The 15,386-nt window shown below is 35.9% G+C and overlaps 1 protein-coding gene across 8 annotated transcripts in view; it reads right to left on the reverse strand.

Annotated features, from left to right (window-relative positions):
- LOC135172901 (zinc finger protein 16-like) overlaps nt 1-8,671 on the reverse strand; it is a 28,680-nt gene extending 20,009 nt beyond the window's left edge. For 2 of the 8 annotated variants that reach the window (XR_010301207.1, XM_064139397.1), the window contains exons 1-3: nt 8,462-8,663; nt 8,307-8,373; nt 6,597-6,841 (exon numbers count right to left, since the gene is read on the reverse strand). Coding sequence is in view for 6 of the 8 variants with exons in the window: in XM_064139397.1 (XP_063995467.1) it covers nt 6,597-6,816 (220 nt within the window). In the remaining 2 variants the exon portion in view is untranslated. Of the gene's footprint in view, nt 1-6,596; nt 6,842-8,306; nt 8,374-8,442 lie in introns of all 8 variants that reach the window. The other 6 variants (XR_010301208.1, XM_064139398.1, XM_064139399.1 and 3 more) reach the window with 6 other exon arrangements.
- Nucleotides 8,672-15,386: the final 6,715 nt, after the last annotated feature.

A 15,386-nucleotide genomic window follows, 5' to 3' on the forward strand; every position in this document is an offset into this window, starting at 1 on the left:
GATTATTTTGCATGAACTCCAGCGTCACGTTCCTTTGGACTTGAGTAATACTTCTTTTAACTTGATTTTCTTTGTTTTGGTTCTTCAATGATCCAGCTCCGTTAGGTTTTTTCACTTGCCCGTCACTTTTAATTACTTGCATGGAGTTAGTGTTACACGGAATTTCTTTATTACACAAAATCCACAGCATGCCATCACTCACTTAAGTATCCGAAAGTAAAAAAAGTCATATACCATTGACTATGAAAAGTGGCAAGCGAAGAAAATAGTCGAATGCGAGCCCAAGTCCTGTGCAAACAAATTTCAATCAAGGGCAAGTATACCGCAAGGGTTATCCAAGCGTACAATTTCGACGCGAAAATAGACTTCCTGTTGTATTTGATAATAATACTCTTCCAATCACTAAAAACACAAAAAGGTCGGTGAAATTGTCAGTGTATTTGAAGTAGTTATCAATCGTTCTCTCATCTCCACGAATCATTATACAAGAAATCAGCGATTTTCTTGTTCCATTGACTACTTTTGTCTTAATACATAAATATCATGGCGGACTTGTAATTGCTGCCGTTGGACGGCAAAAGTTTGTCATGACTTTTCACAACATTATATTGATATTCTTCTCTTTAAGTTGTGTAAATTTCATTGAACTGGGGTAAATGGCGGGTCATATGCCATATAACCTTACATGTACGGGGGGCATTGTCTCGCCTACTTTTTTTTAATATTAAAGAAATAAACAGCTGCAGGTATTTCGAGAAACATTACATTTCGTCTAATCACAAGCATTGCTATAGGCTGTGGCAAAATTCAGCTCGATTGGTCTAGCCGTTTTTCATAAATTTGCATTTCGATCTACACCGATTTTCGTATATATCTCGAAAACTATCAAACCGCGTTCGATTTCTTACTTGTCAAAATATTTGTCTCGATGTATTCTATCTCAACCGATCAAAATATATGTCTATTTGTCATTAAGTTTTCCAGATATTCCAATTTTTCAGTGTTATTCAAAAAAAGTTTTTTAACGTAGTTACGTTGCCAAATAATTATTTCATGACTTTGAAGTTTAGCATAAAATTTCGTCTTGGCAATTAAATGTATGGTTTTGAAGAACGTCTGAATCGGATCATTAATTCATAAGATATTCAACTTTATATGAGAATCAATTTCCTTCAACATTTTGAAAACTATCCAACCTTTTTCAATATTTTCATGTTGATATACTTCATGGTAATTGATTGAAATATATACACCCATTCAGATTAAATTTGAAGAATATTTCAATTTTTCCGTTTTGCCACAAAATTTTGTTAATACAGCAATGTTGCGAAACATAAATAATCAAGTAAGTGCAGTTTCCTTCAAATTCCAAAATAAAAAAATTATAATTCGATGTAAATTAGATAGGATGCTGTGAAAATTAATTTTGCCTAATGTAAGGAAAAATTTCTTTACACTAAATTGATGGACTAAAGAATAAATAAATTGGTAAATTAGTGGTAACCGCTGTATAAAGAAATTTATTTAGAGTAGCTATCATCATTATTATTGTTATTATGAATTTATTGAATTTAAATCACAACTGTTCCTAATTTTTTTTCTCTTGTTAATCAAAAGGATTTTTTTGGTCCATTGGACCAATTGATCAACCATTGGTCAACTTTGAGATGACCATATGATAAAAATGTGAAATTTTTCATTAAATTATTGAATTACCCAAATAATTTAATTTTATGTATATGGAGATATATCTATTATATATGTTATACTATTAATATAAAAAAAAATCGAAAATAGAAATAAATGAATATATCATGTTATAGTGTATATATTCTTTGGTGTGTATAGCTTAGCGATGCACCGCAAAAAGCTGACAGAAAACGTTACATGGTTTTTTTTTAAGGATAAAAAATTCAATTTTGAGAATATATTTTCTCGCAACTGCATTTTTCCCTGAGAAAAACGGGATATTCTGTGATACCATTTTAAATGAAGTATAAATCTAATAGAAGGAGTATTCTTGAGATTTTAAATCAAAATAAACTAGTCCCGAAGATGGTAACTTACATTTCTCATAAGTATTGTTTCCGTGCTCATTTCTATTGGAAAAAATTGAATTTTCTTTTCTTTGAAAATCGGAGGGAAAACAGCTTTGTGATGCATTTTTAAAATGATTTTCCCTATATAAATAACTTGTCAGTGAATAAAATTTAAAACTAGAGCATTTATTGGATTGGAGATATTGTAAATGGTGTAGACAGACATTGGTTTGTTGAGTATGTCAGACTCGGCGTATACATCTGCGAGGAATGTTAGATATTGCCGTTCCCTGGCCTGGCCAATCTATCGCTACTATGATCAGTCAATTATCACTCAATTTCTCTGTCGCATAATTAGAAGCATAAGTCCCAACCTTTTAACTATAAAATTGGCGGTATAATTTAATGTTTGAAAGCTTAGTAAAGATCCCTAATCGCTAAATTTAGTAAGTTTTGGGGTGATTTTGAGGTTCGTTGTGTGTAGTGGGGAGGGCCGAGTGTTATTTGTGAATTTGTACAGGTTCTCATGGGATTAGCGTCGTATCGGACTATTGATATTTCGATTGCTCTATTGTTTCGAGCCACTCACTTTTCGTAGTTAATTCTGACTTAATTAATTTAAACTTGCGATGGCTGAATTTACCAACTTGGCCAGCAATATAGTTTTGTTTTATGGTTTCACTGGGATATTCTGTAATGACCGCGGAATAATTTTGAATTTCATCAGCGAAGGTAACCTCGTTTATTATTAGTTTGTTTGTGACGATTGCAGGTGCAAGATCATCGATCGGGTTATCGATTTGTGAATTGCTTATAGCAAAATTTTTAAATTGAACCACTAATAAATCCAGACGCGTCTTTTTCATCAATCTCAAAGTTCATCATAATGAGAACAAAGGGTCCTATATGTATAAAAAGCGACACGGAGCCTTAAACGAACATGGCAGATTTCATGGAGATAATGGATTATGTTATTGCCATAATCGATAACTTGACAATTGATAAACGATTTGTGAAAAAGCAAATGTAAAAGAAACAACACCGAAGTAGCCAGCTACGGCAGTGGCAGCGCTAGGAATGCAATATTTTGAAATAAATGGAGCAAAAGAAAATCTATAACGAATGGACATCAGCGTCCTTCCCATACTCTAACTGATTAAAATGAAAAAGGTGGAAAATGATTTTGAGAAAATTGAAAAATCTACTCAATTCTCTCCGCGCTTTTATAGGAAATCGGATTAACGTTGAAAAAACTCATAAGATGTCGGACCTTATAGGAAATTGGAAAAAATGTCAGATTATTCACTTATCAAAGTTTATAATTGAGAAAATGTTCCACTGGAATTATGAAGATTATCAATAAAATAGATATTTTAGATTAGCTAAGAGAGATTAAAATCAATCGCTTTATAAATGTCTCAGGGAAATAATTGAGTGCTTATTTGCTTAATTGGATATAATAAAAATACAAAATTAGGAGTGACATGAAATTTTAGCGAATAGTGCTTGACACTCTGACTAGAATACCCATTTTATGTACAACTGGAACCGTCAGTCCATTGAACTGCATTCGATGAGCACATCAACTAAGATACTGGGTGGGAATATCTTACACTCCCGGAAGTACTGAAATTGAATAGTCGATCAACTGAGATGTATTGATTTCCCAAATCACAATTCTCAGTATAATAAGAAGGCTGATGAGTTGCAAAAAGGAAAAAGGATAATAAAAGGGCATTAACGTCGCAGCTACTGCGGTACTAGTATACAATTATAATAGATTATATGTTTGCAACATTTTAGGTGGAATTCGATTTGACAGCTGACCGTTGATTATTCTTTCCACTCAGGTGAATAAACAATCTTTTTTTTCAATATCTATATAGATAGAAATAAATGTGAATATTTATGCCCTCATTTCATGCCATGCAATGGGGAGCCGCTGTTTATTTCTAAGAATAAAAGAGTACAGAATTCGACCATTGATCAAATGCTCAGAACCGTTAATTATCCGTCTTGCTGTTACCTTCGTTATTGGTTTGCTATCCGTCACTAGTAAAATGTAATCGAAGAAATTTATACGCTACTACGTATTAGGAAATAGAGACTCAATGCTATTCTACAGAATTTATAGCGTGGTATGGAATTTTCTTTTTGGAGTGAAACTTCTTTGCGCTCGTTGGGCTGTAAATCCAATATCGTACGTAACGAAAAAGCGACAGGAAAAGGGAGACGGAACGAGACTTGGGAGAAAAACGAAAACGCGATAGATTCGGAGTAAGAAAATTACTCATTTTGTTAATATGACGAACAATACTAATAACACCTTTTTATGAATATCGGGATAGTTAACTGGGAATTACCAATTCAGTGGCATCAAATGCTTTTTACACATTTGAAAAGCATGAAACCTCCGATCTAACTTATCCTTCAGTAAAATTCCCGAATTGTAAGCGGTACGAAAATGAGAATTTCGTAATTTATTTAAATATATACTCTAATATGTTATATATTTTCAATGAAATCCTAAATTTCCTGATTTTTTTGTCCTAAATGGGCTCCGGTGTCACTGTTCCCCGAATTCAAAGATGCATTGACAGCAATTTCCTTGTTTTCTGTTCATTTTCAGAGAAATATGGAACAGAAATTGACTATTCTATTTGGTTTCTCCACGAGATTTCGAATTTTCAATGATAAAATGTTTTGAAAGCTTCCTGTGTGGCTCAATAAAAATTTCCGAAAATTATCAGTAGTAATACCCCAAGATCTTCAAAATTATCGGATATTTCCCGAGAGTTTCGATGCGTAGCAACAAGAGGGATAAGTTTTGCAGGTTAAAAATCCCGAGCGCGAAGGGCGAGGGTTTTTCTGCGAAACTTATCCCGATCGGTGCAACGCAGGGAAACTGATGGGAAATATCCGATTAATTTTGAAGGTCGAGGGGTAGTTGGCTGGATTATTATTTTTATTCCAATTTCAAGCAATTGAATGTGTGGCATTTCACGTCATATAGTATGGTTTTTCACTCGTAGTTGTGGCTTCTCCAGCGTATATTTTCTGTCGGCACAAAATTCAGAGAATTGTTTCCAAATTGTGGCTTTTGTCTTCACTGTATTATTAGGAACATTATTTTTAATTTTTTGATCAATAATCTCCAAGGATTCTCCTCCAAATCTGCTCATGTCGAGGTAAAGTCTTTGAACTTGATTTTTTGTAATGACAGTTTTGGGGTTTGAAACGCGTACAAATTGTTTATCGGATATTTTCATTGCTTAGCAACAAACAGGGAAATATCCGAAAAATATCCGAAGTAAAACTCTCTTACTTGTACCACGTGACGGGAAATGCCACCATTTGATTGGTTGAAATTGGGATGAAAAAAATAATCACAAAAAATTCAGACAACATTCTTCAACAAACTATGGCTAAGAAGTTTCACTTCTTTCGTGCATAAATTTTATACACATATTTTTTTTCAAATGAAGAAATTGATCATTTTCGATAAATACGTTCTTGGCAATGTTGCCGAACGATGTACAAAATCTCCGATGGTCTGCAAGAATTATAAAAGCGAGATACCTCTCTGAAATTACCATTTGTGCAAAATTTTAAATAAGACCGTGGTACCCAGCACTAAAATCCTCCTTTAAATTACCAAAAAACATGGATAATTCTGGGGGAAAGGGTCGTTTACGGGAAGACTACCCAATAAACATAGTTTTTGACATGCCATTAGAGAGAAAATTTGGTTTATATTGAATAAAAATTCAATATTTTTTGTATAATTTGTCTCTAATGTCAGTCATGCATTTAAATTTATTTGCTAATTTTTCGCCCAATTACATTTCACCAATTATGTTGGTTTATTTTTTGTAAGCTCTGTTTTCTTTGCAATTTCAGCATTGTTTCTGTATTGTCCACACGTCGATAATGCAGGGACAAGTTAGAATTATCAATAGATCAGATACAACCTCATGCATAAGGAACCACTTCAGAAATCGACAGAGAAGCCATAAGACGAGGCAAGTTACTTATGTTTGGGTCGAATTTTTGAGCAATATTTCCAAATCGAAGAGAGTAGTACTGTAGTACTCAATGCACTCGATACAACTGATTATTATTAAAAAATTTCCATCTTTCCTAGATTCCGAGATATTCATTAAAAAAAACTGGCCAATAGTCCACAGTGACTTAGTATTGACAAAAAATCATTGAAATATCTCAATTTGTTCATTCTTCCTTTCAACACTATGAATAACTTAATCACACTTGCGTTGTTGTTCTAGCTTTTTTCTGTTTCCGTTATTAACATCACAGAATAGCACTAGCTGAAAACTGTGTACAATAAATTCGAGACGAGTTGGATAATGTTAGGCTTATTGAATAAGGACGAAACTCATACGAAGTTATGTATAAAATTTCAATAATTCGCAGTAAAAGTAATGGCAGATTGAAGAAAAATTCAAGTCAAGAGAGCAGTAATTTCATCATATGAACTCAATGTCAGTTACATCAGATATTTCGCCGGTGGAGATGGAATGTTTTTTGATACGTTACCTTTAAGAATAAGAATAGGCTGGTCTCCATAGTGCTCTTTAAAAACCCTCTCGAAATATGGGCTGCATGCTGCCAGTACCAGCCTGTGTGCACGTAGCATACCCCCCTGACAAGACAGTGTTGTATCTGTGAGAGATCCAGTTTTATAGAGTCCTTCGAACAGTCCAGACAGATTCGCCAAGTGATTGTTCCAAGTCAAATTGAATGTTTTCTCCCCCATTTTTCTTTCTATTTGTAAAACAATCCTGAAAAAGACGTTTCAATTATTGAAACCAGTCCGAACAACATGATGCAATAAAACCAATACAATATCAATTCCTCAGTTCCTCATCCTAAGTCATCATGCGGCTGAATTCCAGTTTTTTAGAACCACTAGTAATTAGGTATTCTACTGTGCTGCTTGAATTTTATATGCGCGCGTTTACGAAAAAAGGTGGCTAGATATTGAAATAATACCACGAGCATTGCGCCACATTCTTCCGCCTCGATCTTCCTCTATGTTTGTAAACTAAACTTTGTGGATACTCAGAGGAAAGAAAAGGGGGAATACTGATAGAGTCAACGCTATTCGGTGTCTACGGCTGGATGAAGGGAGGAATGGGGTCTGAGGGGGGAATAAACGCAAGGACCATGCGCTCATGCGCAAAAGAGAGGTTTCATCGGCTCGATCCATAATTCCCTTGTTACCCTCGGCACAACTTGGCCTTCTATTCTTTCTGATCCTCAAAAATGGCGATATTTTTCACGTGTTATAAATTATTAAATGCTTCATGAATGAATAACAAATTATTCGATAATTATTTCCCTGTCATGCATTAAAGCCCAGAATCCTCCGTCCGTTTCCTATTCAATTTTCCGAAGAAATATACGAGGGAGGGGTGGGGCTCTCCCAAAGCAAATGACTCCCAAGAAATTTTTCCTGATTCCAGAAGAGAAGAATTATGAATTATAATAATGGAATGGTGCATACGTATTGGAGAAAAAGTGGCAGTTTAGATGAGGTGCTGAAGGTGACTATAATTAGCAGCGTTCATGCCTGCAGTGAAGCCTTTCAGTATAAAATGTTTCATCGCTGACATTCCACTCGAATTTGCAAGACTGTGAGTTGTTGATTCCTGGCTTGATGTATCAATGAATTTGATTTCCTTCAAAAGGCTTGTTATGTTTTTTCGCAAGGAAAACTGCTCTCGATATAATATAGTCAGGAAATGTCATTTTTTTGAATATGACAAAAATTAATGAAATTCAACCGAAAGAAATGATTGAAATAATGTCTCTTCTATAGAATGCAAGAATTGTCTAATATCCAGTAGTGGGTTAATGGCCCGTGCCCCTGCCTACGGCTCAACAGTGCGACCCGCGTGCACACAACAGACAGCTAAGCTGTCTATTAATATCGAGCTTGGCACACGCTTGCGACAAAACTGTGTATACTCAACCATTTTGCCTATGTCTATACACTAACGTATTTACGCATACGCGAAAATTTCAATATTACGCATTCATTCATGGACTAACCTTCAATGTTAAGAAAAACAAAGAGTCGGAGTCTCAGGTGCTCCTTGGATTTCTCTAATATTTTTATATACCTACCTGCTGTACTGTTATTAATATTTTCATTATAAATATATAAAAAAAAATTTCAATATTTCACAAGAAATATTTTGACTTTGACGCTGTATGTATCATCACTCTTCGATCCGCACTTACCTTGATATTAAGTATAAGTAAGGGAAGAAGTATCTCCAAACACTTGTTCAAATCTTTAGGGCACAACCTAAGGAAATAATAATAATAATAATAATAATAATAATAATGTGCGGGAAATATATTTAATGTAACAAACTGCGTTTTCATCAGCTCACTAGAGTTATAAAGTATACGGTAAGCACAAGGGGCACACGTTGTGGCTCCCTCGCTCGAGTCGCGACTGATATCAGTGCAGGGGGACGACTGGGGACTCTCGGGGGCCGCAGGGAGAGGCAGAGCGAACCGAGCCCCACGGGGGGCGGCACCCCCCCACGCCTCCACGCGGTGGCCTCGCCTGCCTGTAGACGCGCGTGTTTCTGCCCGCGATACACACACTTTCCTCTCTCTCTCCCTCTCATTCGCCTCTCTTCTTGGGTTTTTCGAACCCCACGGGCTTTATGTGTTATTAAATCGAGCTTCAAAGTATCAAATGTACTATGGGTGCCCGGAGTGTTGGAACAACAACCCAAAAAATATTCACAAAATATCTTTGATTATCCATCACACAAATTACTATTGAAAAACTGGGACGTAGATATTTGGTGGCCCATATCATTGTTCTTTAGCTCTTATCATTGCAAAGGCATCCTTTCAATTTTCCCATCAATTGAATTAATGATAAAAAGAGCAGAAAAATTAGTGCGTGCATCGATTCAATTTTTAGATGTGTTTTTTTTTATTCTCTTCGCCCTACTTCTTTCTCCTCTTCCTGTTTCACCCCTATTTTTTCTATATTTTTCTACCCCACGTAACTCTCCCTTTCACGTTAGTCGTTCCATCTCTTTCCCCTTTGCGTGTTTCAAGCACTAGACACTCGCTGTTTCCTTCCTTACACCCTCGCCCCGAATTCAGTGTTTCCCTATCAAGTGAATGGGGCGCGAGGCAAGCCAGGCTCCCGTGCTATCAAACGCACTGTCTCCCTCACGTTTTATACTCCGTCTTTCCCTCCGCTTCAGCGTGCTGTGCAGAGCAACCCCCGGCAATTTTATCCAACCCATGGTGTAGCCCCTCCTGGGTTACCAACGAACCAGGGTGCTGTTTTCGTGAAAGTGTCTCACTATGCGTGGGTACGCCATCGATTTTCCCAGTTTTCATAAAAAAAGAAAAAAAAAAGGGAAAAAATGAAAAATACTTCATTTTTTGAGTTACCCGCTTAATGCGGTCTTCTGCTGCACCCCTGCCACTATTTTTATTCCAAGAACAAATAATCAATAGCTAAGTTTTAATTCTCGGTGATAATTTGATAGAAACAGTAGACAGAGACAGAGGGAGTACCAAAAGAAATAACTATGGAGGAAGGCTTGAATATAACGATTCATATAATTTCATTTAGGATTTAAACGCAAGTCTGATGTAATTTCTTGTTCAAGAGACTTATGACAATATAATGATCTGAAGACATTCAGGGGTTCCATCGATGTTCTCATGTACGCAAGAAGGGATGAGCGTGAAATTCCAAACTCATCGAAAACGGAACTATATGAAAATTCTTTCAACTTTTTCTTTAGTGTTCAAATGTTAAACTTGTCCACTATAGTTTAATATTGCAAGAAGAGAAATATTTAGTAAAAATTATGGAACTTAAGTTGGCTTGCCAAGCACAAAAGTCACTATGAACATTTACGTGACGGAACTCTGTGAGAAAATTCTGTAAATGTTGGGTTGCATTTCCCTCCACCCGATCACTCCAGAATGATGGACAAGATACATAATTTTTATTTAATATTTATCTCCCTCTGGAGAAACCCCGTGTGTTAACATTTTTATTTAGGAAATATATAAAGGCACCGTACACGATTGAGTGAGAAGTAGTATTTTTAGAAAAATGGAATTTTAGAGTAGGATAAATTTATCCTGAGCCTTTTGCCACGGACGAGTGAAGAATTTCATTTTGAAGTTGGATTTCACCGAGTTTCTTGAAAATAACAACGAGCTGACTTTTGGAATGTTTGGTTAACAACATTCAGGGGCAAAAGAGAATACCCCCGGCAAGTGAATTTGGAGATTTCATTGATGCATCGACTGTGAGGAATGAACTTCAGTGTAAGAGAATAATTATTAAATATCCAACTCAAAGTCTGCTTATCTGGTCTATGGTGACCGGTCGAGTCGTTCGGGGGCAGTCAACGATATCGATTCGGTATTTTTAGGGACACCCCAACACTGCCCCCTCCCCCCACCAAGGGCGTAACGCATTGGGTTCATAGCATCGACAATTCGATATCGTCATCAGTGGCGTAATTGCTTTTAATTGTGCCATTTTTTCAGGTAATCTGTCAATCGTGTCTTCCCTTATTTTTGTTTAAATTTTGCATTGTCCCTAATCTGGGTAAATAATCTGACTACCGCTTCTCTCAAAGAGATTTAAGCACTTTTTAATGTCAAAAATCCGAATATTGCCCCCGAATGGAAGCATTGGAATCATGAAAATTAAAGATAACGATTTTTGTGTATTAGATCGACGTACTGTGATTTCAACGTCTGAAAATGTCAGTCTTGCAGCGTAGGCGCGCTTGTGGGTATGTATATGCAACAATTCTTTTTTCATTAGGTATCACTGGATCCGATCTATCACCATCAATCGAAATTCAACTTATTCATTGATTTTCTTAAATTTTTGAATTCTTTAAAAAATTGTTTTCTCATGATAACTAAAGAAAGGTTTCGAACCAATTGAATCGCGGTTGAAAAAATGCTTTTGATGTCTTCTCGACCAACTTCTCGACCAAGTTGGAGATGATATATCGCTTTTTTTAATCAATTTCATCGATGTCTTTGTAGATTCGACTTCAAATACATTCATGTCTAAGTTGAAAAATGGTTATTAGGGTTCGCATTATTCATTTGATTTTTATGGTTTTGGATATTTTTCGAAAGACTCTTCATATAGTGCTTCTCCAAAGTTACATTATTGATAATTGCTTGTCTATGTATAAATATAATACATTCAATAGAAATCATTGAAAATTTTACTGTTCGTGAAAAAAAAATATTCGCATTAATCATTTCAATGGAAGGAGATGGGTCAATGTGATTCTTGCTTATTCCAACTGCACCTCAGTTGAATAGATGAGAGAAATGATGATACCTATAATAATATCGAGGATATATATGACTGGAAAATGGGATGGATGCGAATTTGTTATGAAGTTCTAAAATATCAATTTTCACGGAGAGAAAAATCGGACAACTTTTATAATGTGATTCCGATAAAAATGATAAAATTACCTTAAAATAGACCTTAAAATTTTATAGTACTGTTTAGTAAATTTTACGAAGCCACATGTCATTAATTACAAAATTTACGATTTTGATACGAAGTTTTATGTGTGAGTAAAACACGTACTTTGCAGTATATTGCACCTCCATTCTAGCGCTCGGTACAGTAATTTTTCATAGACGGTATTTTACAAAACCCAGACCGAAAATACAAAACAGAAAAGAGGTATTGATTTTGACTAACAGTCTTATCTCCATTATTAGTTCCGCCTAAGAACAATACCTAATCATTATCGCCAATAACTTTGAATGAGTATTTTGATCACATCGAACAAGGAGCATTACGGCGCTATAAGACAAGTATGGCAACGCATTCAATTTTCTACACAGAGTAAAGAGTTGAAAAATTCTCTATGTCCATGCTGCTCAAAAATATCGAAATATTTCCGCCTGATAGAATCATTCTTCGGCTAACTCTAAATGAAAATCACTCCTAAAAACAATTTTTTTATCCTCTACAGTGTTTACTTGAGCGGAAAGTGTTTTACAACGGAATATTTCAATTCTTGTTTATTTATATTCTAATAATTAAATTTTTATTGGAGAAAATTTTCAGCAGCCCCTCAAATTTTCTCCTGCTGAACTGTGTTTCTTTTAATCAGAGCAAATGTTTTCTCTCAGTAAAAGCAAAATAATGTGCCGATTGCGCGTGATTTTTTATTCCTTTCTTTTTCAATTACCATGGTAACCCCAGAAAAGTTACCATGAAGTACAATATCCTTTCGTAGCATATTCGAAGAAAATTTCTGAATTCTACAGTATAGAATGAAACCATTTTATCGAACAGTGAGTTTTCCTATAAATTTCATTCCCCTAGGAGTGACTATCAAGTTCTTTTGACTAGTACTTCTTGAAGTTTTTCTAGGAGTAGTTCTGGAAGTCTTTCCAGTAGTTTTCGAATTTTTTGTACGAGTAAGTCGCAAAGTGCGATGCCTATATGAAAACTCACAAAATCCCTGCAGGATCTCTTCGGTCTGGTTTCAGAATCGAAGCTGTGCGACGAAAATATTTCATAAAATTGCTTAAGGTTTACTGTAAGGGGCTTTTAATCACAAACCTATAAAATGTACCATAATTATATGTAGCAGTCTCAGGAGTTTGGGCATAGAATTTTATAGCATGTGAGAGGGTAAACGGTAGCCTCCTTCTTCTTCCACTCTATGACATTAATAAACAATGATCATTAATAGAAAATGCCAACTTTCAACTACTACAACAGTTGAGAGTTAAAAGAAATCCATAGAACCCGAAATCAGGACAATTATTACGGGACTCTCAACTTTCTTAGTCTTCAATTCTTACACAACTTCGCTAGGGCGCAGTGTAAAAATTACCACTTAATCAGATCATAGTATGAGGGCAGGGTGCTTTGGAAAGACTTAGAATCTACTTTTGTCAAACCGCTTAGAACAGCTGCAATGCGTAATTGACGTCATAAAGATATTGAGCCTTTTTTAAAAGATACAGAGTCATTAACCGTGGTTCGTTTGAAGAAATCCTCTGTTCAAGTTGATGGATAATTAGTATGTGAGGTTGAAGTGCGTTTATTGCTTTATTCAGTATCAGGAGTGGGAGAATAGTAGTTGCGTTAGTTAATAGATGTTCGTAAATACAAAATGCAAACTAAAAATCTGAGTGAGTATAAATCTCCAAAAATTGTATTTCAAAACGATGTATTTTACAATTAATTGTCTATAACACTGAAGAATAAATTGTACATATTACTGGTTCCATTTCACGGATAATGGAGATGAAAAATTATTTAAAATGCTGCTTGGAGAATTTACAGAAAAATCTGCAAATGATCCAAAGGCCACCTGACTGGCCGCACTAACAAAGATTATAGGGGAGATTGCTATCCGCTTATGGAGCGGCTACAACCACAACCTTAGTAGCGGTGGCGTATGAACTACGATGGTGAACGTGCCTGTCGGTAAGGGATTAATACGGCGAACGTGGCTGACTGGGCTGGGAGGCTTTTCGGGGGGGCTCCGTTCGTACTTGTTCAACTGTACAAATGATGAACTGTACACAGAATTTTCAGACGGTGAGAGCACCACTGTGAAGGGATTCAACTGTCGAGAGAAAAAGCTAGGCTGTACATGTGGACCCAGCGCCACATGTACAGCCTAGCTTTTTAGAATTTTAGAATTTTCAAACGGTGCTCTCACCGTTTGAAAATTCTCTGTACAGTTGATCATTTGTACACTTGAATAAGTACAAACGGAGCCCCCCGGCTTGGCCGATATGCAGATACCCCAGTAGGACTCGTGGCGCCCCGTCTCCTCGGGGGTGAAAGCATGTCGGTAACGTGGAGAAACTGGCGTCAGTCAAACCCCCAGAACTGAGCCTCTACTTTGGTCTATCCTCTTTGGACAGTACCGAGCGGATTGATCTGATGAAAAATAGGCGGCAGGTAAGTCGTCCGTGGGGTGCTGCACCACCCTGCTGTACAAGTGCGGGAAGGTTTAAATTGAATCAATGATCAGGTTTGATAGCAGACACAGTTAAATTTATTTAACTTTGAAGTTGGGAAGGTTCTCCAAGAAAATCTTTGATTGCTGCTTATTCCAATACAAAATTAACGCTGATATTTTCTTGCAAGTCTTAGAATAACCTTAGCCTAGTTTATTCCACAACATACCATAGAGAGAAAAACTGGGGGGCCAATCAGCCACAGTGTTTTAGTTAAGGGGTTGGACTTTTCATCTCCACTTGGAAACTTTCAACACAAACCCGCTCTTTGGGCCAGGAACAAAGGCTAGCACATGTGCACAAAAACTGAGAGAGAGAGAGAGAGAGAGAGACCACCTTTTATGATCCTTCCAATGACAATTAAGTTTCACGAATGTGTATAAAAAAATGGAAAAGTTGTTCCCCAAAGATTTTACAGTGTAGGGTTACAATTAGTCATGCTATTCTGAAATTTCCTCTTAAATTATTACTATTTCCCCGTTTTGCTTGAATTTACTATTTCTATTTTCCTCTCCTCTCACACATGTTGAGTATTTTATTTAGTTTCATTTTATTTTAGTATTTGTCTTAACAATTGTCATTTAATTGTTTATTATTCGAATCATATTTAAATTGAACCTTACGCGTTTAAATCTGCAAAAAGGAATGGAGGAATCTGGGGAATTCTAGTCGCAACTGGCTGATTCTGCGGCAACTAACGGTCCACACAACACTGGAAAATTTGAAATGGAAACACTGTTTGGTCGGTAAAACATTCGCATACCGATCATCCCATGACAACATTAATAATTCAATCAACGTTCTTTTTTCCTTGAAAAGAAATCGAAGAATCGTCAAGTTGACCAAAAATTCTAATATCTCTGGTGTGACCATGAAGAATAGAGACCAAGAGGCCGAACTGGTATGGGCCGATCCTCGAGAATCCATGGACGAAATCTTATCTTGATCGTGCAGTCGTTATAGTATATTATAAATCGTGGCGCTTCATTCGCTTTACTCCACTTCGTATACGTTCCATATCCTTATATTAGTGTCGCGATTACGATTGCTATTGCTGATTGAAATGTGTGAGAAAAAAAATGAGAAGTTGCTGATTTTTCTGTAAATCCCCAAAGCAGAATTTTGAATAATTTTTCTTCTCCATTATTCGTGAATTTGAACGAATGACATGTACAATTAATTCTCTAGTGTGATAGGCAATTAATGATAAAATTCATTCTATACAATTTATCCGAATAGGGAAGATATACAATTAATTTTTCAATAAAATGTATTCAATTAAATCCT

Source organism: Diachasmimorpha longicaudata, chromosome 2 (assembly GCF_034640455.1).
Source record: "Diachasmimorpha longicaudata isolate KC_UGA_2023 chromosome 2, iyDiaLong2, whole genome shotgun sequence".
Lineage (NCBI taxonomy): Eukaryota > Metazoa > Arthropoda > Insecta > Hymenoptera > Braconidae > Diachasmimorpha > Diachasmimorpha longicaudata.